General features: G+C 40.1%; 1 protein-coding gene across 1 annotated transcript; it reads left to right on the forward strand.

Moving 5' to 3' along the window:
• Positions 1-682: 682 nt before the first annotated feature.
• Positions 683-20,583, forward strand: alx4b (ALX homeobox 4b). The gene is made up of 4 exons (XM_072385234.1): positions 683-1,076; positions 2,060-2,076; positions 17,619-17,725; positions 18,744-20,583. Exons 1-4 carry the CDS (start codon positions 730-732, stop codon positions 19,062-19,064), a joined length of 792 nt encoding a protein of 263 aa, XP_072241335.1. The 5' UTR covers positions 683-729; the 3' UTR covers positions 19,065-20,583.
• The last annotated feature ends 6,426 nt before the right edge of the window (positions 20,584-27,009 follow it).

Consider the following 27,009-nt stretch of genomic DNA (forward strand, 5'->3'; position numbering starts at 1 on the left):
CGACCGACTTTGGGCGCTATTGCTCCGGGTTTCTGGATTGATCCTCATATTTACGTGTACTTTCTCTGCACATAGGCTACAGGGATCAAAGATAACAGAAATGCGATTTTACACAAATACCGTGTAATGGCCAAGCGTGGTCCCCTTTGGCAGAGTGGGGAACAATGCTTTAAAGCTTGAAATGACGAATAACCGTCTCTCCAAAAGTCAGAGGTTAGGGTCTTAAGCCATGTAACAGTAGGTATCAAAGCCGTTATATTCATCCTCTAATTACATTAATGTCATGTGTTGTGTCTCCCGCGTGTTTACCAAAAAAGCTTTCCCCCCTTCTGAGCTTGACCTCCCATTTCTACTGGCTGCATAATAGCGCAGGCTGAAGCTCGGTGTGGGCCTACTTCAGACGTGCGTAGAGCCTGAAGGTCGGAGTGCTGCGTGTGCGTGTGTCAGATACACTGTAGGCTTCTGAGGCGGCATCAGATTCAGCAAGGCATTTCTCTTTACCCCGACAAACCTTCAGGGGGCTTTTAGCATTTGTTCGGTCTGAGGTCTCTGGAAAACATCTGATTCATTTTTTAACCAGTCCCAGATGCAGCAGTGTTGAGAGTGTGTGCGCCTGAGCGCGGCACCGTGGTTCTGTCAGTGCATGAGAATTAGGGGAGAATATCTGCTGTCTCGGCTAGGGGAGGGAAAGAAGAAGCGTGTGGATTTTTTTATAATAACTTTTTAGGTATGAACGCAGATACGTGCGTCTCATACTGCGATATGACATCGATGGATTCTTATTATAGTGCATCTACTGCGCAGGGTAGAGATCACCAAGCGAGCCCTTTCAGGACTTTCCCGAGCACTGAAACGAAATACAGCCCCACTTTCATTCCGGGTAAAGGGCAGGCATACGGAGAGAAGTGTCGGAGTCCTTTCCAGCCCGAGTGCCAGTCATTGGATGGCGCTGAGGAGAGCACATTTAACAAATACCAGCTCTTCATGCAGCGACCGACCTGCAAAACTCCACCCGAAGGCAGCAAGCTGCACCCGGACAGCGGACACAACGGGACGCTCATTCCCTGCTACGGTGAGTGCGCACAAAGACTGCAAAAGCCAGAGTATAGGCCGTAGGTTTCAGGGAAAGACACGCGAGACATTTGCAAGCAGTGATGGGAATTTAGAATACTGCGTAATTTATGATGTGAGAGTTAGTGATCTGTCAACGAAGAGAGGCGAAAGCATCAGGACCGGCGCGGCAGCTCAGCGGACTTTTCCGGCTTAAATTAATTTGTGATGTAACACTGTGTGGTAGGTCAGCGTGACGTGGGACGGGGAAAAAGACATTGGTCCGATAAGATCCAGTTATTTTCACACTCAGAAAGAGTTTCCCAACCGAGAACATGTCATTCTCTTAAAACTCCGAATTTTTTTAGAAAAATAAAACCATCAGAAGTTTTTAGTTAATTATTGGTGGGCAGCGTTTTATTTTCACTTATTATCACATTGCTTCATGTGCGCAATCTGATTGGAATGGATTCATAAGGCTATTTTAGGATGTCTAAAAAAAGGATGTCTGACCACTTGTGTTTACTGTCATATTGTGTTAAACTGAAGCATTGTTTTCTTTTTTTCCCATTGCACGATACATTTAGACTTCAAATTAATCCCCGATGAAGCCGCTGCATCATCACACTGACACTGCTGCAGCCTTTTTTTTTTTCTCTCATCATTTGAGCTCTCCATCACTGATGAATAACATTTTGTGGAGAGTGATTTTATTTTCTAAACGTCGCGTGTCACTGGGGCTCGTCGCCGCGCAGACACAAGGAAAGCAAGACCTAAAATCAGAAAAGTACCCAAAGGATGTTCCAGGCGTCGCGCTAATTATCTTTCTGGAATTTACATTCTCTTTGAGCAAGGATATAGGGAAAAGTGAGACTAATTCATCGTGTATTAGAGAATCCTCTTGAATTTATTGCGCAAAGCCTCACAGGCCAAAACAAATGACAATTTATGGGCCGTAAAAGTCTACACTGGTCAATTAAACAGGCCAACTGAATGTGAAATTTCAGAGACTGTCTGAAAGACCCCGTTTAAAAAAGAAAGCTTTCAAGATTTGCAGACTCTTGACAAAGAGATGGACTAGTGTGTAACACGAAGTCGTTTTAAGAAAACATTTTATTTAGTTATCTCCCTTATATGAAGCGGGGCTTTAAAATGAAAGACAAAACCTTCTTATAAAACAGACGAAAGACGATTCAAGTGACCTTTTTTGGTGCATTTATTATGAGAAAAGGTCGAAAGGGCAAATGGGACTTAAAATACACTACTTGTACACTACTTAGAAACTGCATCAAATCGCCTAATTATATATGCATATACGTTTTAATTTTTTTGCCGTTGGTGACCTGATTCAATTCTAGATGTTTATCATGATCTTACAGACGAAATCGTCTGCTGTGCTGAAATTGTACATAATTGTAACGTAGCGTTTGATATACATTCATTTGGCCATTTGTACAGATAGCCTTAAAAAAATGCTTGACATAAACAAGCGGAAATACAAAAAGAACGTCGTGTATCTAAGAAGGTACTATTTAAAAGGCTGCACATTGCAACAAAAGACATAGAGTGCAAGTGATTTTTGTGCAGTAGCCAGTCCCAAAGTCAGCCAAAATACATGAAGTGCTAAGTACTTTGTTTTCTGAGAAACAACTGTACTCGCTCTTTGTTTCGCTCTGAGCTGCCACTTTCTGCGCCTCCAACACATACAGCACCCCTGCGCTCAAGTGGGTCGATTTGGCAAGTGCATTGACAGAACCGTTTAAACACCATCATTAAATGCAACATGCCTCCCTTGAGGAAGAGCTGTGCAATGTTATTATTGAAAATGTTGCAGCCAGATGAAGGCATCGTGGCTCTAGGGAGGATGCTTTGGGGTCCTGCCAAAGCCTCAGGCGTCAACAGGGTTGTGCTGTTATGTGTGGTCCTCAATGGGAGATATATTGCTTAATGCTGATGCTTTATCTCCATCACGATGACAAAAGTCATCTCATGCCCGCAGGGGAATTTTTCTGTGGCAAGCTACAACTACAATGGTGTTCACATGGCAACCCAACATGTTGTTGCATTTCACTCCAGTATACTGCATGAAAAAGTGTTCTCATAGAAAAAATAATAATAAAAAAAAAATTGTGAACACTCATATTAAAGGTATATTATGGTGAAAAAAAAAAAGCCAAGTTTAAGATGTAGATTTACTGCACAGAATCCTTTAAGGTTCTCTATTATGTCATAAGATACATTTATAAAAGGTTGCATGAGTTGAATAAGCTCAATTCCACACTTCTAAAGCAGGGCACTTAGAAAATGTCCAACGCAACTCAGTATGATTCACTTAACAAAATTTCATCATTTAACACCTGAAATTTTGTGTCTTGAACAGTGTTTCGCTGCTTTGAGTTGATACAATTCATTCTCAGTTTCCTGTAGAAAGTTTATCAAAAACTTGCCTCAGAAAGCTTAAATCAACTCATTGTTGCTCATCTGTGGTTCAGACTGGTGGTTAAGTGCATTTAGATGCATGTTAATTTATCTGACGGTCCCACAAATGAGACAAGGACAGGGCTGTCTACCTGCGCACGCAGCATGGAATGAAATAAATGCCCCTGGAGCTGATCAAGAGCGAAGGAATGCAGGTCAGCACTGCAGGAGAGGTCTAGATTAATGTAAGGCAGATGTGCATTACTGGCTCCTATGGTTATTATTCATACTCCCCAAACATCAGATCTCCGAAGCTACAGAGTCCCCGAGATGACAAAGTGGGACTGGTTTACATAACCTCGTCTCAACAATACCTTGTACAAATAAGCGGGGAGTCAGAAATGGACAACGAGATTGGGAAATGATTTGAGAGACTCCGGAGAAATGAAACGGTTTCTGGGAAAGCCTCACATGTGCGACTATGACTGTTTATGTGCAAGTTCTTTACTGAACTCACTGCCGAATCTTAGTTCGTTTTCTATTGTGAACTTTGATCCTGACTGAGTGGTGCAGCTTGCAGACTATGTAAGAGCAGAATTCTCTAAATTCAAGAGCACAAACGGCAAAGTACAGGTTAAACGCTGGCTGCAATGTATCCTTTTCATCTTCTCACAAAATAACCACAGCAGATTATACATTCAGAAAATACAACAACCAAGTGTCAATCTTTGAGCTTTCAAACAACCCCTCCCTCCTCAGCGGGATATTGAGCATCCTGTGATATGTTAAACATTTTCTCAGCCTACGAAAACCAAAACACAACCTCAAAAAGTCCTGGCAGTGCTTTAAAAAGCCTCCTGTCAAAATATAGTGCTATAAGTACATGTTAAAAAGCTTAGGGAAGTGATGTCACAAGATATGCATGTGCTGATGACTAACACATTGTGTAGATGTTAACAAAAGCAATGTGGTGACACCTGTGATCATACCAGTGTGTGTCTGTGAATCAGAATAAATTAGAATATGCAATGTGTGCATGCTTCAAAGGGGAAATTCCTCACTTGTTTTCAAAAGATGAGGTTGGTGTAAACGTGTGGCTCATGGGGTAAAATAAAAATAAACATTCTGTTCATATGTGTCCCTGTACTCTCTTTAGCTGTTTTTGTCAGGGCTTCTACTTTCAGACACCTCTGTTGGAGGGGAACGTGACTACCTGACATCTGCAAAAGGAGCAGAATGTTGATTTAAACTTTTTAACCAGTCGGCACGCATTTTGACTGGTGCCTTTGGTGTTGTGGGCGGTTCTGCAGCGTTACCTTTATATTTTCTTTGGTGCTTATTGGTAGACCATCGGCTAAATCTGACCTCAAGAGTCTGTGCAAACATGTGGCCACATGGTACTCCGTTTGATCGAAAAGGGATAAAAGCTTGGAAACTACCGGACAAGGCAAAGATACGGTGGTCACTTTTAGGACAATGATTAACAACCGTTCCTTTTCTCTTTTCAGCTTGTTTTAAGCACAGGGACATAACTCATTTTACTTGAAATATATCATATGTCAAATGAAAGCCTCACAGATTTTCTTTAGCTCTGTCTATGACTTCAAATGTGATTCCAATCTGACTTGGACAGTACAAATTAATTTGAGGCAACTGAAAGCTATGGAGAGGTTATTTCTGTTTCATTACATCATAAGTTTATATTCTACACCAGCACTTTATTTCGTTCCTTACTCTTTGTCGCAATTAAAAACTCTTTTTTAAATCTATAATTTTTCAAAATAATAAAGAGCGTAAGATATTGATATATGAAATACAATCACTGCATTAAAAACATTTGCCTTACAAATTCTCTCAATCCTGATATTGTGAAGTTAATGCTTTAAACATGGACTATTTCTCGATTGATATACGATGACATGAATACTATTTTATCGAGATGTTCTACATTTTTCCCTCAAGGAAAAAAAAAGAAGCTTCCTCCCCAAAAAAACCCATAACCCAACCAGAACTATTTTTGTGCACTTTGATATGAGACAGCCGCAGCCCAAGGTATTATGACAGTAGTGAGGTCATGATCGTGTCAATTTCTCAGGAGCTGAGGCTGAGCAGAAAGATTTTTCTGTTTCCCAGGAAATCTGCATTCTTGCATGAGCCGTTGGCATAGATCTCACCTCAGGAACATCTGGGAGCCTCCCTTCCACTGAGGAAACAACAGTCAACATCAGGTCTTAGACCGAGCTGCGAAAAATATGCTACAGCTCAAAGCATATCTGTGCACCAAAACTGAGTGTACATTAATTGTACAATTAATTAACCTGTTGACAACCAAACCTAATGGAATATTTGCCCTTAATTTACTCCATATAAGGCGCGATGCATGAAGAGAAATTGTGGCATTCGGTTGTCGGCTTAAAGTGTCTTGAGAAAAAATTTCAGAGCACTCTGTTTAAAAGCATTCCCTTCCCTATTTAGTGTTTGGTCATTAACCCTTCCCCAGGTTACTAATTTATAGTGTTTCTTTTATTTGGCTTCACTTGACCCTCCCCGTCCTATTCCATAAAAACCGAGAGGGTGCCCTGTTGCTTTACAACCAGTTAAATTACACTTTGATGTTTTCTCTCTGTTTTCAGCAGTGATTAAATTGCTGACCCTAGTAAACATCTGACCCCGGCTAACTGAAGCGGTCTGCAGCTTGTCACAGGGAAGCTGGCAGATTACAGGATAAGTTGGTCATATTTGGTACGCTGATGAATGCTGAAACAAGAACAACTGTCAAAAACACATTCCTCTGAATGCCAAAAAAATTCAGAGCCAACGCAGTGGAATCTTGGCTCCCAAAAGAAAGCAGTGTGTGAAGGCTGTGTTTTCCAGAGCAGCATGCAGAAAAGACAGCTCAGCATGCGGGAAAATTTTAAGATGTTTGTGGCAAACTAATCTGTGTGGTTAGAGTGACAGAGAGAAGAAAGATGAGTTTTGAATAGACAAAGAATGTTGAAATGTTGATAAGTGCAGATTCCAGTTTTAAATATGAAGATAAAGCCAGAGTAAAACTGAATACCTCAGGGGAAAAATGTACTTATTAGCTAACTTGCTAAATTGATACGTGTTTGACATATATAAGTTAAAGCCAGCAGCCAGTTACCTTAATATGAAGAACAGTAACATTAGCAATAGTTTAAACCCTAAAAACACTTTTTAAGGAGGACATGTTTTTTGTTGATTTTCGTCGTTTTTTCCCCTATGCTCTTCAGTGTACTAGATAGCTTTTTATGTATATGCTTAAGTTGCGAAGTCTACACTGAAAGGAGCTAGGCTACTATCTCCCACTAAAGAAATATCTCTTGAACCATCTGAAAGGCTATGTTTGTAGCCTGGGCTTTTCCAATGTTACGTCTCTATATCACCATGAAACACATCTGCACAATGCCTAGTTGGCGGCCACTTTAGGACACTTTTAAAAAAAGAATAAGTGGCTGATTCGCAGTCCACCATTTCTTACAACTAATCACAGCAGACTGGGCCTTTAAGGAGGGGGGCCCTAACGAGACTGGAGCTAAACTGGTGGGTTCCAGACAGAAGGTGACATGAGGTGTTGCAGCAATGTAAAGTATGGGAAAATAAGGGAGATTTTAAACAATAAATCATGTAAACTAGGTGTGTAAAGATTAATTGATACATATCAGGACCCAGTTTTTACATTAAAACACATAATAACATCGGTACACAGATCCTGAGTTTAAGAAAATGTACCATACATTGATCAATGGCCTGAGTCTACAGTTTAAAGTTGGTCATCTGAGATTTTGCTGTAGATCTTACACAGGACAATCACGCACTGTTACTGTACACACAATAAAAGTGCGTAATTGTGTGTGTATCCCTAATGCCCTCCTTACAGTGGTGAAAGTGTCTTTCACCACCGTCGTTGCTTGTGATGTAAAAACAAATACAATGCCCAATAACCAATGCTGAAACAGCTTAAAAGACACTAACAAATATAGTGTCTCGAAAATTATTTGGAATCTATAAAAGGGATGGTAGACTGGACAAAGGACTGTAGTGCCATGGCACGAGGAAGCCATACTTGCTAATACAGGTGGAACAGATAAAAAGAAAGCAGAGGGAAGAAAACCAACATAAGACATGAACACACACTTTTTTTGAGAGGGACGCTTTGGTGAGATGACACGCACAGACATTAAAGCTCTGGCAACTATACAAAACTAGACAGAATTTACCTGACAATTATATGCCAGACTTGTACATGGGAATCACATTTTTTTCCCTGTGCTATGAGATACCAGACATACTTTTAATTTACCGTTTTCTTTTTAAATTATGTATCAAATGTAAAATACTGAAAGTTAGAAAGATAACTGAATCCTTCTCTTAAACCAATGCTGTATAGTTCTGTTTAAAAATTTATCATCACATCAAATATATATATCAGATACATATGTAATCATGGTAAAAAGGGCAGATACGCACCCCTAATGTCAACCGATTACTGTAATTCTGGCAGAGCATCCAACAACAACCACTCTTCAAGGTATGAAGTAGAATGTGCAGTTTGCAAATTAAATTCATATATGTCTTTTAGTTACTAAAGTATATGTCTTGCAAGAGAACCAATAACAACAAATTTAGTGGTCTAAAGATTCCCCCTTCAAAGTTGCTGTTATTGGCCAGTGGCCTTTGAGCAGCACAATGAATTTAGTCTTTCTTTTTCTCAAGTCTTAAATTTTACTGTAAAGATAAAGCTATAGCAACCTTTAAGTAATAGATCAAATTTTATAATGATGCAGTTAAAGTAAACAATGATAAGAACTTATTTAGCATTGTTCCAATGTCCATTTCTAGAGTTTTTTTAACCGATGAGCACTGAGATGTCCCAGTTTTTGATACACAAGCTCTTCACAGTGTGTTCACATTTTTAAATATTGGATTTTCCACATATCTTATTGCTAATTCTTACCTTTGCAAGCATAAATCTATCATTACTATTAATGCTAAAGTTTATCAATTTTAGGGTGTAAAGTTTGATTGCATCTAATTTATTTACAAAGAAATTTACTATTAGTTAGCCACATAATTTGATTGATAACAAGACACCGAGGCCTAATCCACTAGTTAGGAAATACAAAAACCTTTGGTTATTGAAGAAACGAGTCACAATATGACAGAAATCTGCATTCAGTTTGATCAAGTGGTCAGTTACAGATGAATAATGAAAGCGGACTGATGATAAACAAATGTGGTTCATTAATCTTTACAACAAGAAGCAACTTAACTGTGAGCATGACAACAATGCATTTGCTGAGGTACCTAAACTAGTAGCACTACCCCCTTATGATATACAGCTCCTTACAGGTGAGTTTGTGCTAACCTGTTTCTTGGCAGGGACCAACGATATCCTGTAGTCTCCACAGGCTGCCTGACAGAGCAACGGTCCAGCACAAAACTATAAAGTTAAAGCTGTAAAAGTGAGAGTTCTTGGACTGTTCCCACTGTTTTCAGTCTTCAAAGTTACACTGAGCAAACCGGCTGCTCATAGATTCACATTTTCTACACTCACATGGGAGACGACAGACATGAGATCTTCTAATCTAAGTTCTCGTAAGAACTCAAATATGTGCATTTCCCAAAATGGTAAACTGTTGCAATCAGTGCAGACGACTGAATAAATGTTAACAACGAGAATGAGAATCTTAAACATTACAATGCACCATCCAGCTCTTTCCACAGCCTCTCATCTGTGCACCCATCTGCACCCTCAGACTCACAGGATATGTGCCTTGCTCAGGGGCATAACTGGATTTTCTCTCACAGATGCAAATGCCAGGCACGAACCTGAACTTGATCTGTCTTACTTTACGAACACTGCAGCCATGCTTCTGCCCAGGGGTGGACTGAAATTATTGCACAGTGCATGAGGATAAGAGGCCAGCTCAGGGGTTGGTGATTTCAGAACATCTGCCTGCGCTGAGACAGTAAAAAAACCTCTGACAGGTAGGCCACGTCGATATGAGGTCATGAACTCCAGCTGGGCGAGCTGTGTTGTTCCATTAGTGTCTCAGTTGGGGCAAGTGTGAGCCAGAGAGCAGGGGAGGGTTGCTACAGCTTTAAGAGAATGACTATTGACATTTCATTGAGGGACACTCTAGCCAACAGCGTACTAATCTATGAAAACAAACATGCATGTTGCAGACAGCCTCCGCCTAGCTTCATCACTCTCAAACTATTCAGCAATCAACCACTAAAAAACTTGGCCCAAAAACCTATAAATGCCAAAAAGTACAAGCTTTCTTTTCTTGGATGCCCTCAGAGAGAGACAAGAGGACATTACAGCATTAAGCAAAATAAAAATATAAAGTGACTAATTCGAATGCGTGCACATAAGTGCATGGCTGTCAAATTGATAATCCCAGAGTGTTAAAACTACAAGACAAATTTAGTGCAACTAAAGTAATGCCAGCGTTGCACAAGACTCTGCAATCTGTTTATGTGGAGGAGACCATTATGCTCTAGTTTTAGGCCAAATGCTTTTAGAGCAGGATGCTCTTCGTGCTCATTCGCATGAAAGGCAAACAGAGGCTGACCGAGCTCACTGTTCTCACTGGCCCGCGACCAGAGCCCCTCAGATTATTTATTCACACGGCTGTTTGTTTATTGAAGGAGAAAGGAACAGCTTTCTTCATCTCCACGGTAGAAACAAAAAAGACAGCATGCACACAGGAACAGAGCGAGGTCTGTCACAAAATGGACGCCCTCAAAATTGAAGGTGACAAACACAATGTTGTTTACATCTGAGGGGCAAGGCTGAGGGGTGAGAGTGGTCGCCCCTCCTATACACAAGACCCACGATACACGGCTCGAGATGGAGCAGATTTCGTGCTCAAATTTCAGGTGGCGTGATTGAGAGATGTTAGGGAGAGGGCTTTGCAGGTTGTGTCACAGGTCATACCAATGAGCTGTGACACATCTTTCAAACAAATGTTATTCCTGTGACTTTTAGACTTGCAACTCACACACAAGACTTAAGAGCCTTAAAATAAAACATTACAGAGATGACGTAAGCTCAAAGTAAATGCCATTTCATGGGGAGGTTGTAATGTGATGATGAGCAGACACCCTTCCTGACTTAAAAGTGAGGTACCACAGTTTTACTCAGACTCATTAAAAAAAAAAAGCATTGCTCTGCTGAGAGTGGTAACTATAAGTACAAGAGTACTATTGACAGCATGCCATGCTTTTTATTCAGCTCGGATTTGGTCAGAGAGTTAGATGGGATTTCTTCTTTGAAAATGATGTTAGTACAGTAAAAATATGACTTGTTTTATAAGTAAAGCCACACTCCAGCAAGGCTTGTCATGGTTTTTGCAAGCTTCATATGAAAATCACTTCGATACAACATATTTATTTTGTTAGGACCACTATGTTATATCTATTTTGTAGATCTGGAGCACTGTGTAGCTGGATTTACAGGAGTTTTCTGGAAACTCAACACTGTACTTTCAACTGTAGAGATACATCTAAAAATCCAAACTGATCCTATATTTGCAAAGCAAAATGGACTCATTCCTTTTAGTATACGCCAAACTCCAAAAGGCCTGGGTTATTGTTGTCATAGCATCTTCACTATGCTACCATTCTTCCAAACATCGCTCCTTATTTGTAATTCAGAGTTGGTTGAAAATTGAAGATCTAATGGAAAATAAACTGAACTTCAAACATGAACTTCGTATGGCTTCCCTTTTTATAGGAACTCACTTTGACTCCTAACCTTAAACACCTCTCCCTCCATCTTAATCCCATACACACAGGAAAAGACAGCCTGACTGAGTCTGAGTTGCCCTCAAGTGTAGACCCTCCTGGGATGGAAGGCAGCTACCTGAACCTAAAGGAACCTGGCGTGAAGGGGCCAAGCGAGCGTCCAGGGTCAGACCTTTCCAGCCCTCTGGACAAAAGTGAGGCTGAGAGCAACAAAGGCAAGAAGAGACGCAATCGTACCACATTCACCAGCTACCAGCTAGAGGAGCTGGAGAAAGTTTTCCAGAAGACACACTACCCAGATGTTTACGCCCGTGAGCAGCTGGCACTGAGGACAGATCTGACAGAGGCTCGTGTTCAGGTGAGAATATAGAAATCACACCAGGTTACAACTGAGATAGCACTGAGCCCAGTCACCGTGAATAAATGCAGCCACGTTTTATTTCTCTAGAAACCACCATCACGTGACATCTCAATGTTTCTCATGAAAAACAGCCTAATATCTCTTCAACCTCATCTCATGGTGACACCGAGAGCAGAACTCAGATTTTTTGAAAGACTGTATTTTACACCAAATGATGATCTATAACTAATTAAGCAGTTTTTTACCTTTAACATACTCAGTTTTTTTTATTTAAATGTGACTCAACAATGAGTGAGAATGAAAGTCTAATAAAAAAAAAAGTAAAAACAAAAGAAGTTAAAGAAACATTGATGTCACACAGAAATACAGTTTACTGGATGATGATCAATGATCACATCCATCTGCTAACTCTGCATGAGTTTAAGAATATTTTAGGATTAGACTCTAAACTCTCTAATAGACCGATCTAATCTCTAACAAGGTAAGTCATATCTTATGGGTTAAAATAAATAACTTGTTACAGTAGTTAGTAGGAGGCTCAGACTAGCTTTGTCATCATGCATACAATAACAAAAATGATTCTGATGATTCTGATCATGTCAAACTATGCTGGCTTGATGTTAAAATTAACCTTCACATGTTATAAATAGTTTGGTCCTGTTCTTCAAAGTAAAAATACATGTCTCATTATGACTCATTTGCCAAAAAAAAAAATGGTTTCATCATTTCTTCAGTGTTTGACAGTGCTTGTGTGCTCAGTTGTATTAGAACAATTGTTCAAGTTTGCATGCTAATAATCACTCGGGGACCAAACAGAAAAGGCTGGGGATAACACTAGCATATTGACAAAGACTGTTAGAAGAAGACAGCAAGGCCTATTGTTCTGAATCTCTCTTTCTGCGTGCCAGTTTTAGATCAGAGTGGGATGGGTGGGACTAAGGGAATACTCTGCTCTTAGCACTTACATGGTGCAGACTCTGCAAGAGGGTCAGAGGCCAAGGGTTTCTCTCCAGCACTACCATGTTTAAACTACTTCACCGCACAACTCTGGAGGCACGGAAGGAAAACACATGGAAAGCCATCAAAGCTATTTGGCATGGATATAAAAGACACTCTGAGATGCCACTTTCAATTTCCACGCATAGTCTGAGACATAGTCAGGGACAGAGAACCTGGCCTGGTCCTTGTGGTGGTACAGTAAAATAAGTACATTCATGGAGTGTTCACACAGACCCATCTATTCCCCAGATGAATATAATTAACTTTTTCAACTGACAAGCACACAGCAAAGTCACTGTGAGGTTTGACCCAAACTTCTAAAATTCAGACCCCAAATATGTGTGCAATCAAGACTGAACCCCACAACTTCATCTGAAGGTTCATCGAGACAAAGTCCAGGGATATCCCATTTTTGCATACTGAGGGGCACTTGAAGATTGAGCTATTGTAGAGTCCTTTTCATCTTCAAAAAAACAGCAACTGAAATCCAGGCTACAGATGTTTTCAGCTAAAATGCCAACATTAAGGTCTTACAGTTTAATTCTCAGTTTGATGATGAATGTCTTCATAAAGTCTGGCTGTAGCTGTCCATAATCGCACCAGTGACTTCTGTTGCCACTAGTTTATTTAGCACAATTAGCTCTTAGCCTCAGACTTGAACTTCGCCATGCTGCCTACTTTTTTATGGAAGAGGGGGTTGTGTGCGAGCGAGCCCGTCTATCAATCGCAGTGAACCTGGATGACAGAGATGAGGTGAGACGGCTGGACTTCAAAGCTGCTTTTGGAGCTATGGACTGTGCCCTCCCTCTCTCCCTCTTCCTCCTTCCATGCCTGCTGGCTCTGGAGCATAAATAAAGCTCTATAATGGCTCTGTAAGCTGCATTTTGCTGTCAGCGTCTTTAGCAATTACTGTATCACCGCCAAACGCTTTGAGCTACAAGAGCACTGAGCCACCTTCCTTGCAGATGTCTGCTAAATAATATAAACAAGAGTAATATGTGTTTGCAGTCTGTGAACTTCATCCTCTTGGACATCATGTGCACGATGGACCATTGTGGTTCATTATGAGAAATATAATAAATATCATTCTTGTAAATTGGAGATCTGCCTGTGCAAAGACACCAGTGGCCTTCCTTTCTCAAGTATGCATACATTTTATAAGTCAGGGAATAGGAGGCTCAGAGCAGCAAAGGACATGTCTGACTTCATAATTCCTCGAATTATCTCTCTGGCAAAGTATTTGGCTTGGGTCTCATTCTCACTGCTGTTCAAAGGAAAAGCTACGAAGAGCAGTGAAACATTACACACTATGTACTGAGAAACTAAGGCATGGGGAATATATGTGCTCAGACATGGTGTGCTTGTTTATAAAATGGTCCCAGTGAGTGTTTTTGAGGGTCCAGGGTTAAAATACGGCATTTGTTAGTGAGTGACTTTAAAATCTGTATATGATATTATAAATGTGTGTGTTTTCTGTGCATATCCTGTGTGTGTGTATGTGGACGCCCAGTCCGCTGCTCTCGTCTGCACGCCTTCAAAAGGTCAGAGGGGTTAGCTGCGGAAAGCCAAGGGCTTAGGCGTCAGGAAATTAAACATGAAATGAAAACAAGCTCCAGTTTGAACATTCTCCCATCTCACTTTCCAATATCCCCACTTCCCCTCACTGACTTAAAAGGGAGGTGGGAGGAGAGGGACACAGAGAGAGGGGTCGGCGTATGTAGGTGGGGGTGTTGAGGGACAGAAGAGGCTGAGCTTCAACAGAGGAGTGGGAGTATGACGCCGAGATTAAGATGAGAAGAGGAGCGAAGCTATCTTGATTCGTCACGATTAAGATGACTGCTCGGTTACTGATAGAAGTTTATATCTTAAAAGGAGAGGAGAGCTTTGAAATGCTTTTGACATCTGAGCCCTGAGACCAAACGATCATTGGACAGCACATACTGTTGTTTTGACTACATCCTCTCAACAAGTCTCACAAACATCTAAGTGAAGTTGTCACTGTATTTCCTGATCTAAGTGATCACAAATGCAACAGTGACACTTTATAAAAAATATTGGAAGCTATTGGAACATAGAGTTATATTGAATCACAATATTGTGGTGAAAAGCCAGAATATGCCAAAAAAAAAGTCTAATAGAGTTTTAAAGTTTGGTTGGTGATGCAGAAATTTAGCAAGAAAGTGTAACGTCCAGCTGCCATATGTTTGGCTTGGGAAACAGAGGCATTATATGGGTGAAGTGATGGGTGGGGGCGTTAATAACCTTTTTTACTATCATGCAGGAGATTAAAAATGTTTCATCCAGATGGTTTGCTGGATGGAGTCTGGAGGGCTTTAAGGAATTGTTGTTAAATTAAGTATTTTTCAAGGATTGCCAGACATTTTTGGTGCTGAATTCTGTTAATCAAATTATTCTTCATTTGAGGCCAAAGCTGGGTGAACACTAACCTCTCAGGTCTTCTAATCTTTTTGTAGCTAATTCTTGATCTATATTTAGATTTATTACTTAATGAAGCTTGAATATTGCCCCTCACTTATAAGTCGCTTTGAATAAAAGCTGCTGCTGCATGCGGACATGTAAATGTAACTCTAAGCAAGCTCAATTAATCCAATCAGGGCCTTAATGTTATAATTTGAAAACCTGTGATGTTATGAGCTCATGTAACCAAAGACCCACCAAAGGAAAGACAAGAAAAACCTTAAACAATAATAGACCCCCAAATCCTCAGAGGGAGCATAACATAGACTCAGAGTCCCCCTCTAAATATATGATATAATCCAAAGGGCAACAACCCTTCACCTTGACATTGGGGTCCAGCAACAGCCTCAGATATCAGTTTACCACTTTGCAAGGGTAAGCTGTCCTTTAATCTCACCAGCTGACCCGAGGAATGTCAGAGTCAGACGACGTCTCTTTACGTCAGCTTCTCGTAAACATAGGAGCAACAGCTATTTTAACAATAAATGGTCTTTTCTTTGAAAATGAACCAACTAGTAGTTTCAAGTGTCCACAGAAATATCAGCTTTGTGTGCGGACTGGAGCCTTCATTGCTGGTCTAGTCAATTTTGATAAAAATCCCCTGGCATAAGAAAACAATTTGAAAAAAATGAAGAATGGGGGTATTCCATCATGCGTATCTTACAAATTGACATATTTGGATGATACTACTACTCAATTCTGTTGCTAATCTTTACTGTGTTTATGGGAGAAATGGTGAGAGCAAGACGCAAGGGGCGAGGAGATTTGAAGGGAATGACTGAGGGGAAATTGCAAGCCAGGGACTGTGAAAACCACAAGCTGATTGGGCTGGGAATCAACCCACAATCCAAGTTCAAACCCCTGTGTCGAAGAGGGATCGCTCTCACTAGTCTCTTTGAAGAAGCTCCCCCCTTCTCTCTCCGGAGGATAAGATTCAGACAACCAACAAACAGATACAGATAAACATGTGGAGACTATCTACTTTTTTACTCTTGCATGGAGATGTGAAAAAATTCTCTGGAAAAAAAAAATGACTCTATTATAAGAGTTGGATCTTATTTCTAAAAATAAAAATAAAGAAACATAACAACCATTCTATTTAGGAATCACAGTTCTATTGTTTTTAAGTCTTGCGTAAGTTATTGTGCAACTCTGCTACAATTATTTCCTATCCTTACATCACTACTGTCTTGTGGACTACAGTTTCGAAGCCTTACGTTGGGCTTTTAGATTGAGAATTTCGGAGCCAGCTGTGTTTTGCAAGAGAACTCGTAGGTACCGAGTAAGTCCATTACATTCACCTGTCACTCATTGCCAATCATTAATATGAATTAAATGGGTGGATGTAGGAAATTTCCCCCACTATACAGTTGTCATTAAGAGACAGATGATTAGCTTCAGAGAGCAGACAACATGGGGGTCTGTGGGTACTAACTTGCTTTTTGGAGCCAACCTCTAGTGGCCAATCAAGGAACTGCAGTTTTTGGTTCTTGCTTGGAGCATGTTTGACCTTTACCATTTACAAACCACCTTGGTGTCCAAATATCAATATTAAACCATTTATACATCAATGAAGTATTTAGGGTAGAACTTAAACAAGAGTAATGGCTCTTGTTAGGGAAATTTTATTAACTAGATGTTAGTTGTTAAGGTAGAGAGATAGATATGTCGTGAGCACAGTGGACAGAAATGACGATATTATGCAGAAAATCCCAGATTTCTATAACACATATTACTAACAAGAATACCAGCATTTAGTGGGAAATCCTCTCTGGCTGTATACATTTCTGCTCATAGCACACTATTATTTCATAGCCTACCTTTCAGTCATGCTCTTCATAGTTAAGAACAAGTGAGTATATAGCGTAATATGGTGTATATGGTGTAAATAGCCTGCACTTGGTCTATCAGCAGGTCACTGAAAGCACCATCTCTGAAAAGCAGCCTGTCCATCCTCCTGATTTCATAAATATATATATATCTACATATATATCTTGGTCAAAAGTTCAACATTTGTTTCAGGGATTATGAAGAGGGATTCCCCTCTATGTCCCACTGTGCTGACATGTGGGAGAGAGCACACCTTTCTTAGAGTGATTTATGAATGGCTGCAGGCCCAGATGTGGATCTGTCGACGCTGGCAGCCCGAAGGGAGGCAGACGCCTTTGTATCAAAGGGAGGAGCTGAAACATGCAGCACCAGGGGAGACTCACCATTTTCACATCAATAGCTCAGTGTGGACGGCACTTTAAAGGCATGTCAAGTCTTAAAACTAGGGCCTTGAGTTTCATGTGGAGCAGAATTTATTTGCTTCGGTATCCTCAGTTTATATGGTTCAGTTTCTTACTTTGACTTGCTGAGCGAGAGGATGGCCCCCTTTTCTACAGAGTTCTTGGAGTTGCATGTGATATGAGGGCGGTGATAGCCATGTTTAGCGATTACGTTAAAGTTTTTTTCCATAAAGACTGGTCTGTACTATGAGGTATCCTTTCTTATGTACTGTTTTCTTTGCAGGTGTGGTTTCAGAATCGTAGAGCCAAGTGGAGAAAGAGAGAGCGTTTTGGCCAGATGCAACAGGTCCGCACGCACTTCTCAACTGCTTACGAACTGCCTCTACTCACTCGGCCTGAGAACTATGCACAGGTAAAGATTAAGTGGTAGTCTGGTCATTGGGTACTACAGGTGCTTGTGATCGGAAACATCGAATCATAAAATATTTATGTGCAGACATGGTGAAGTAGCCAAAAGGATTCATCATTAAACCCACGACTTCTGGTGTTGTTTTCTGCCACATCCGGCAGAAAACATAACATTTTATCACCTTCATTAGCCTTGTTTGCAACAGCTGCTTATTTCTGTATTCAGGGTTTATTGTACTTTGGAACTTTCATTTTTATCGGGTGTAATTTTTCAAGCCACCCAAAGAATGTAAATTTACCAATGCCTGAGGACTTATACCGCTCATTAGCTGCTGAATGTTCCAGAGTTCATCACTTTGTATTTAGCTGTCTGCCTTCCATGTGGTGCCGATTGAGGGGTTCTGAATCCATATTCAGGACTTTTGCTTTGTTCTGAACAGAGCAGCATAGGGTGGCTGAAAACACAGCTGACGTCAGTGAAAATGCCACAGAACAGTAGTATTGACGGTGTTGAACTGGCCAGCTTTGCATTTCTCACTACAATTATTCCAGCTAATATTTGTCTTTATCATGTTTTAAAATGTGTATCTACACTCGTGACTCTTCTGAACTTGTTACTATGCTGGGATTTTTACCTTAACTGGAGTGAAAAATGTTTGCTGACAAAGACAGGTGTCACCGTAAAAAAACAGATCTTTTAGAACAATCAATGTCTACTTTTTGTTGATGGGGACAACCATGTAACTAAAAACGTGTGTCTTATGGTCTACTGGGATCTGGTCCTCCATGCAACAAGTACCTTCTGTCTTTCACAGATCCTCTGTGATTTGGTGCTTGTTAGATACTCTTAAAAGTACTAAGTTTAGAGCCCTTCTGTACTAGAACAACAAGCTTCAAGTCACTGTAGATACAAGCACCCATGCAGAGAAGTTTTCATTTTGTTTTCAGGTTGTAAAGTGATAGAATTTAGAATGACAAAATCAGTTATTGTCACTTTAACTAGAATCCCTGTTCTTCTCCAGATCCAGAACCCTTCGTGGATTGGGAGCAGCAGCGGAGCATCTCCAGTGCCAGGCTGCGTTGTTCCTTGCGACTCCGTCCCCTCCTGCATGCCTCCTCACCCTCATGGTCCTGGAGGTGTCTCTGACTTCCTGGGTGTGCCCAGTCCAGGGAGCAGCCACATGGGACAGACACATATGGGCAGCCTGTTTGGGGGTGCTGGGATCAGCGGGGGAATCAATGGCTATGATCTCAATGTTGATCCAGACCGCAAGTCCTCCAGCATAGCTGCGCTGCGTATGAAGGCCAAGGAACACAGTGCAGCCATCTCCTGGGCTACATGATGTCCCAGCGCAGTTCCACCCTGCCCCCATTTGGCCCCATCTCTGCAGCGGCCATCAACAAGCACTGAGGGGGAGGAAGGGGTTTTCCCTGAGAGCACTAATGATAACACAGGTCAAATGAACAGGGAGAGACTGTAGAGATAAGAGAGGCCATAAGAGCGGCCAATGAAAGCAAGATAGCTGTGACTATGACAATCAGCAGATGCTGAAAGTGAGAAAAATACCGAGATGTGACTTAGATGAGGGTGTTACTTAGAAGTTCATCCTCGATTCCTTGATCTCTCAGGTCTCACTGAAAAGTGGGGTTTACACCCCAAGAAACTGGGTAACATTCAAAATGGTTAAAGTTTTCAGAAAAAAAAACAAAACACACACATATGGTTTACTAAATATCTTCAAAAGTGAATGTATCAATCCTGTGCCAAAACCACCCATTTCATAAAGAATCCTCATTCACAGCAATAAGCATGAATCACATCATTTTCATGCTCCATCACGTGTTCATGTCACCCATCCAGCCACACTCATATCATTATGTGACTGCCGCTCTCACTCTTCTCTCACACTGTATAACTCAGTTTAAATACCTTTGTAAACAATATTTGCATTTTGTAGGCGGTCTTAAAACAAGTCCACTTTCTGTGAGCAATCCCAGTCGCACACAAAGGGCTGAGAGTTTACTTTGTGTCAATTTCTATTGTGAACTACAGTTATGATAGAAAACAATCATTTTGTCCAAACCTGCTGTGGGTAGTTCATGTCCCTGCCAAGAAGGACAGAGGTATATTGCAATAAATGAAACTAATCTAGCGAAAACAGATATGGCGTACCAATTTGGTCTGGGTAGCTGACAGGCGGTAGATTGGCAGTAATTTCAAACCATCTTGTCACTTCCCCTCCTAGGGCTGCATCCACAGGTTTCCCAGCTAGGCTGAGGCTTCAGGTTACAGGAAACAGTGCCTCCAAGGGCAGACACGGTCCAGCAATGCACAGCAGCAACCTTCAACAGCAACTAACCATGCCAGCTTTAATCAACAACCAACAGGAGTAGACAAACTTAATTAGCATCAACGTGAGTCATCCTAACTTGTGAACAGCACAGTATATCATGGGGTACACGGTGAGAACATTCTGAGCACATGCTGAAATAATCAGTTCATCATTAGACGTTGGTCCAGCAGAGCATTTGTCGCTTGCTCACAGAATCTGCGGACGACTGCGGGCCAAATCAGTGGCCCTCTTAAACAGTGTGCTGTAATGTTTGAGTAATTTGAAGACATCCGAGTCGGACTACAGGAATTTGGTGAGCATGTCCTGTGATTGCAGGGGTATCTTTGTGTGTGTTACCCCCGCCTGCAGAGGTTTGTCACCAGAGCTGGGCTCCAGGCTGAGGCTAGAGACAGGCTTCATTAGTCTTTTGGCTGATCTTTCTATGACGCCTGCTGAACTACATATTAGTTTTCCTTCCTGTGTGTGGATGATGGCAGAAAAAAACAACCGTGATGTCTGCTAACATCTCATTGCCAAAAAAAATCCAAAGGCATTTAGTTTCTTGCAATATAAGATAACAACAACAACAACAAAAAAAACCCCAAAACAGCTACATTCATGGAGTGGAATTTTTCTTTGAGAAACTACTTCGATGAATGCTTATAAGGACAGCTAACCAGTTTTCTTTTCAGCCATTATCGTAGCTCTCTGGAATTAAAAAGTTCTTCACATTGAAACGATATAAGGTTTAATTGAAGTGCTTTCCAGGCGTTATGATTTCTTCGACACTTATAAGTTTACATAATCTACACGTGGGGTTTTACTGGCTGTGATCAAATGTTGGAAAATGAAAAGAAAAAGTCAAAGTCACAAAGTCACAAAAATGACCGAAGAGCCAAAACATCAACATAAAAATGTCCAATTAAAAACAGCATGTACGGCAAAATGAAGTAATGCCTTCAAGATTTCAAATGTGACTTCTTATTTTATCATGTTGACTGTGTGTCTCTGGTCTTTCCTCAGTACTCCTCTGCTCTGCAGCTCCATTTAAGTTGATACTACTGAAATAAAGCAATTTAAATTCCATGTGTATAATGCTATGTTGTATGAATGTGAACAATATCTATGATATTGTTCCTCTGCTTGTAAATTTGTTTAGCTTTTTATGTCAAATATTGGACCTCCGGAGATAAACCAATGTATTACAGTAATAATGAAAGAAATGTAAAGTTCTGTGTGCTATTTTCAAAAGTAGCTTTTGACTTTTACCAAGAAAATTGTTTTCTAATTTTCATTTTTATGGCTTTAAGCAGCTTTTTTGTATATTAATCAAGTACTTCTACTATTGATTGTGCCAAATCATGCAATAACTTATTGCACTTGTGTCTTTTGATATTTGCTGGGACAGCTGTCTCTTTCCTGAAGTCTCAGGTGGGGAAGCATTTAGTCCCAGTAGTCAAGAACTGTCTCCTATGTCCGTCCATATTTAGTATTGCGAACAGCATCAACGAGGTCTCCTCAGGTGTTGTACTTTGTTTATACAAAATTAACTTGTTGTTTGCATCGATGGTGGTTTTGAGTCGATTTTGAAATAAATGGATCTCCAGCGGTTGAATGAGTATGGATAATTTTGTTTTTGATGGGTCCAAACACTTATTTTCAAACTTATGGAATCTTATACGATTAGAGAGATTTCTGTCAAAGCATGAATATTTGGGTCCATTCTTCTTCCTGTTCTAAACTGGTTGGGCTCATGTGAAAAAACAATGGATTAGAAATATTTACAGTGACAGCTCGTTAGTAACTTATTCTGGGACAGTATCAATCAAATCTGATTAAAGCACACACGCAGTACTTTGACTACATCATAATGTACCACTGTGATCACTCACTGTACATTTCAACATCCAAGAATCAGTGTCATTTTGTCTTTTCACATTTCTAAGTGTCACACTGCCTAATTTCCACGATGAGTAGTGTATATGTAATGTAAACTAGTTTTTCTAGATAGATCTTTCACTGGATATTCTTTAAGACGTCTTACTTACATCTCGTTGACTTTCAAATAAATTAACAGCAGGTATGCATGAAATAAGGAGTGCTCTCAGATTAGGAAGCTTCTGCTGCTGGTCAAGAAAGAGTCTGCCACCTAAGCCCACGTAGAACCAAAAACGAGCAGTAAGAGGCAGATTATAGGCAGCCACTTATTTACAACCCGCTTTCCCGATATCTTATTCTCAACAGAACATGGAAAACATGTCAAATTTTAAAACACATCTAAAAACAGTTAGGAAGGGGCAAGCTTTACAACTGTGTAGAGAAGATTGTCTCTTTTAACGACAGTCTGGGAACTGAAGAGACCAGTAGTTGGACCTTTGGTACTAGAATGTTGTCTCATTCCTCTACCAAAGGTCTCAAAACAGAATTCTAGCAGCACAACAGTCCTGGTTGTCTTATTTTGCATATCACAATGCACCAAACATTTCTAGTTGGTGAAAGGCCTGGACTGCACCCATACTCATCTTATATTAAGCCATGCTGTTGTAATAGATCCTGGGGCACAGATCTTTTGATGATATTGTGTATTGTAGATGATAAAATATTCAAAGTGGTTATTTTGAAATTGCTCCACAATTTGTAGACACAGTTTTAGCAGGTTACTGACCCTCTGCTCATCTTTACTTCTGAAAGATTGCCCCTCTCCGAGGCCCTTTTTCTACACCCAGTCCTGTTGCTGACTTGTTGTCAATTATCTAATTGGTTGCAACATGTTCCTCCTGCTGTTTCTTTTTACTACCACCGACTTTTACAGCGTTTTGTCTAAACTTTTCTTTTTATACATGCCTCTGCCATTCAAATTCAAATCAAATATTTTTCAGGAAACTGTAGAATGTCTCACTTTCAACAGTTGACCTGTTTTCCATATTTTATTGTGATAAAAATATTGTTTTATGAAATTTTAACATTTAAAACAGCATCCCAACCTAGTTGGAATTGAGGTTATACTTTTCAAATAAGCTCATTCAAAAAGAGTAAGTATCTCGAATATATTATTTATAGAATTTTTCATTGGTTGTGTGGTAAAGAGAAAAGAAAAGGTGCTGATGATTATGGATGTGAACTATAACTTCAGATACAATCCGTCTGTGAACTGCTTACTAATAAAGACCAAAGAACATAGACGGGTGTTGTATCCAGATGTGGAGAGACTAATACAATTAAAGTATTCAAGCAAACTATATAAAACCCTTAGAATGATCATTTAATTGAGATGAAAGTGTGTGTGTACACATGGATGTAGGTATTAATATGTGAGTCCATTGTTTTTCTCATATCAGCAGCTTCAATGGGTTGCTCTGTCCTAGCTATTAGGCCCAAAGTTAGGCCTAACAATGCCATTACATACCTTTAGGTGGTCTTTGGGTAACAATGTGGCAGCACCTGGGTACCAGAAAACTCAGATGTAATACAGTCCACAAGTTGATTTCACACAGATGTTCTATGTTTTAACAATACACACTAGCAGAACAAAACAGCCCCTAGAAAAAAAACATTTCAATAAACATTTAAAAATCTCTTCCCCTACAGTGAAAAAACAGTCACTCCACCCCTTGTTTTATCCCCTACAGAAAGCACAGCCACATAGGATGGCTCATAGTTTAAGACAAAGAAAAGGCATGGCTAAGAATAAATAAGCTAATTCACATCATACCAGAAATGTCATCATGCAAACATTATTTTATGTTTTTCAACCATTTGTGCAGGCTCCAAGCAACAAATTGTCTTTCCCACAGTTGTGCAAGAGTTTAAGTGTAATTAATGATGACCGTAGGAGAATGACAAAGCTCTAAAGAAGTTGTTGTCACCTCCAGTTCAACTAGAAGAACAGAGGATTCTTTCAAGCAGGAATAACACGTCTCTGTATCAGATTTTGATGATGACACCTCTCATTCACTGAATGGGGTGAGCTCATGTGTTGCCAAACTCAACTGTGGGCCTTTTGCTTGGCTTTGCCAGTGAAGCCTGCTGTGGAAAGTGTAGAACAGTTTGGCTTTTCAAGTGACAGCCCAGGTGGCGGCCAAACAAATTCCCTGACTGATCATGTGACTTATTGTTGCCAAATGTCAGGGCTGCCAAAACATTGACTGTTATCACATCCCACTCATGTGAGTTCCGCCTTAAAGATGCAGTGTGTAACAAAAAGAAAGAGCTATGAGAAAGACATTTCATTTTATTAAAATCGGTTTCTATTTGTGTCCAACTGCTCTGCTAAATGAATCATGGTTTCATTACCTTGGAATAAACCCTATTTCCATTTGTACAGAGAGTTGTTGTACACAGGATGGCGGTCGTTTTTGTTAGTTTGTAGAAGAAGAGGACTGTTCAGAGGAAGACAAAGAACAAGAAAGTCAAGGAATCAGTCATTGTGGATGCTGTTTTGTGGAGATTGTAGATTGAATGTACAGATTTGTGATGGGAGGATCATAAAAGACATGATAATTAGATAATGAAAGAACAGTCAACAGTGCATGAATCAACCAACCATGTCAAAGTGAAAACATGAAGAGCTGGAGCAATTTAGGATATAGGCAAGGGCAGAAAAGAATAAACACTGATGTGGCTTTTCTTCGATTTAAATTGCTGATGAAAAACAAATGTCTTTGGCGTGAGACCAAAGTTGCTTGTTTTCTCCTCAACAGGGAATATAGCACACATATATACTGTATATATATATATATATATTTATATATATACGTATATACATAGATACAATTTGTTGCTACATCGTGGGTGTACAACATTCGGGATGGTTGCTATTTCCAACTTGACCGCTAGATGTCAGAAATTGTCACAGTTACTTTGAAAATACTGCGGGGACCAGTTGTTTTGAAAGTAATGTTTGAATCATTCTTGCTTGATGAAGGATTTCAGCTGTTAAACAGTTTGAATGCTACTTTGCCATAGTTTTCATTAGATAATAATAATGCACCATGAATTTTCAGCTTTTACAGGCCAGGACGGTATGCAGGGCAGTTTAGCGTTCCGTGTCTTTTACTATGGGAATACTACTGTGGCACATCCTGTCGTGTTACATGTTGCGATATGTGGTTTGGCCTCGTCTTGCTGAATTATGCATGACCCTTATCCTGTTTATTTCAGCAAATACCGATACCATGTGCACTTATTTTTAAAAATGAGGCTATGTAATAAAATTATATATAAACAGCACCATAACCATTAACAGTGTTTTGACAATACACAGTGTGCTGAAAAACTAGCAAACACTGGCAATGTTCTCTATTCACCCTATAAATCCAATCAAAAGTATTATTCAATAACGTTTTGAAGTGTACCCTCTGAAACTTTCTGATTATGCTGGCTTGTCTGACACTCAACCCTAGTTTGTTGGGTCCTTCTTAATATTTAGAAACAATCCCAATTATAATTTACACAATTCATTTTATTCTAAAAGGGGCAAAGTAAAAGTGTGACTACGAAACATTTTTAAGTTTCTGACAGTGAAAGAAAATCCGAGAGGACATTATTTTAGCTGACATGATAAAACACAAAGTTAATATTGGTTCTGGTCTTTTCAGAGGAGTTTTTCACAGTAAACAAATGCAAAATACCAACCAAGTCAACATTAATCTCATCAGTCTCTCATCTTGTTCCCTATTGGACCATCTCACTGATGCAGACTGAATCTGCTGGTCACTGATCTGATAAACCCAAGGATAAAACAGACTCACACCTAGTCTTGCCCCTGCAACTCCTTCTTGTCAAAAAAAAAGCTAGATGATAAATAAACAGAGAGGAAGAAGAGCAGCCCAGTGTGCCCTGGGCAGTACTCATTAAACCTAATGGGTCACGCTGCTCCAGCCAGGCTCCACTGACACCCCTAATAGAAGCCTGCATGGTTAAGGGACCATGAAGACCATTAGGGCACTTCAAAGTTCACCCCACTACATTAGGGTCCTGCTGATATGGCAAAAAGGGGACAGATCCAATTCCTCATTCGCTACTTTATTTTTCCATCAGTTGACCTGTCAATCAGTCTGCTCCATAAACAAGTAGATGCTTAAGCTGCTCATTAAGGGCCATCGTTAGCAAGGCCCAGGCTGTAAATCAGCCTATATATCAGCTTTCAGCAAAAATTTCTTATAGGTCATATTTTAGAGTTGGCACTTTAGCTTACAGTGTTAAATGATCCTTCTAAAAGAAAGCTGCTGCCTGCACTGTAAATCAAATTTCTGCACACACTTTTGGACCAATGAAAAGACTGTTAAGAACTGTAAAGGACTGGAGCCAAAGCAAAATTACACACATGCTGACAAGCAAAAAAGAAAGAAAGAAAGGACAAATTCATTCCTAACAGACTCGTCCATGTGAATGGTCATGTTGGCTTTTATAAAAACCAAAGTCCACCTCACTCATATAACTTCCAGTGACAAGTTCCCATAAATCAAAATACGCTTGATATAGTGATTCTGTCCAGTGGGACATCCAATGAAGATCAGTCTCCTGTTGTGGTCATAAGCCAGCACCACAACTCCTCTGCAGGGCCATGTGGAAAGGAGCGGGTGGCTGAAGAGGAAGGAACACATCATACATCACTTTGCCCAGTAAAACGTCCCTCTTAACAATCCCAGATTGCCAGTCAGCAAAGACAATTTAGTTATAGTTTTTGACTCACAAGAAACCAAAAGAGCATGAATAATGAACGATCTCAAAGCAGCGACATCTGTTTTTAGATGTCACATAGCAGTGAGGTGCAACTGAGAAACACCACGGGCAAGACACAGGGTGGTACTGTCGAGAATAAAAATGTTTTTCAAGTGCAACTTACTGGAACATCAAACAACAATTTAAGCAATTAACTCGAAATACCAAAAATAAACAATGAAGTGAATCATGTTTCTTCACAAGATTCGATAAGCCGTTGTGTTTTCAATAA

This window comes from Leuresthes tenuis, unplaced genomic scaffold, assembly GCF_036924035.1.
Source record: "Leuresthes tenuis unplaced genomic scaffold, fLeuTen1.0.hap1 SCAF_5, whole genome shotgun sequence".
NCBI lineage: Eukaryota > Metazoa > Chordata > Actinopteri > Atheriniformes > Atherinopsidae > Leuresthes > Leuresthes tenuis.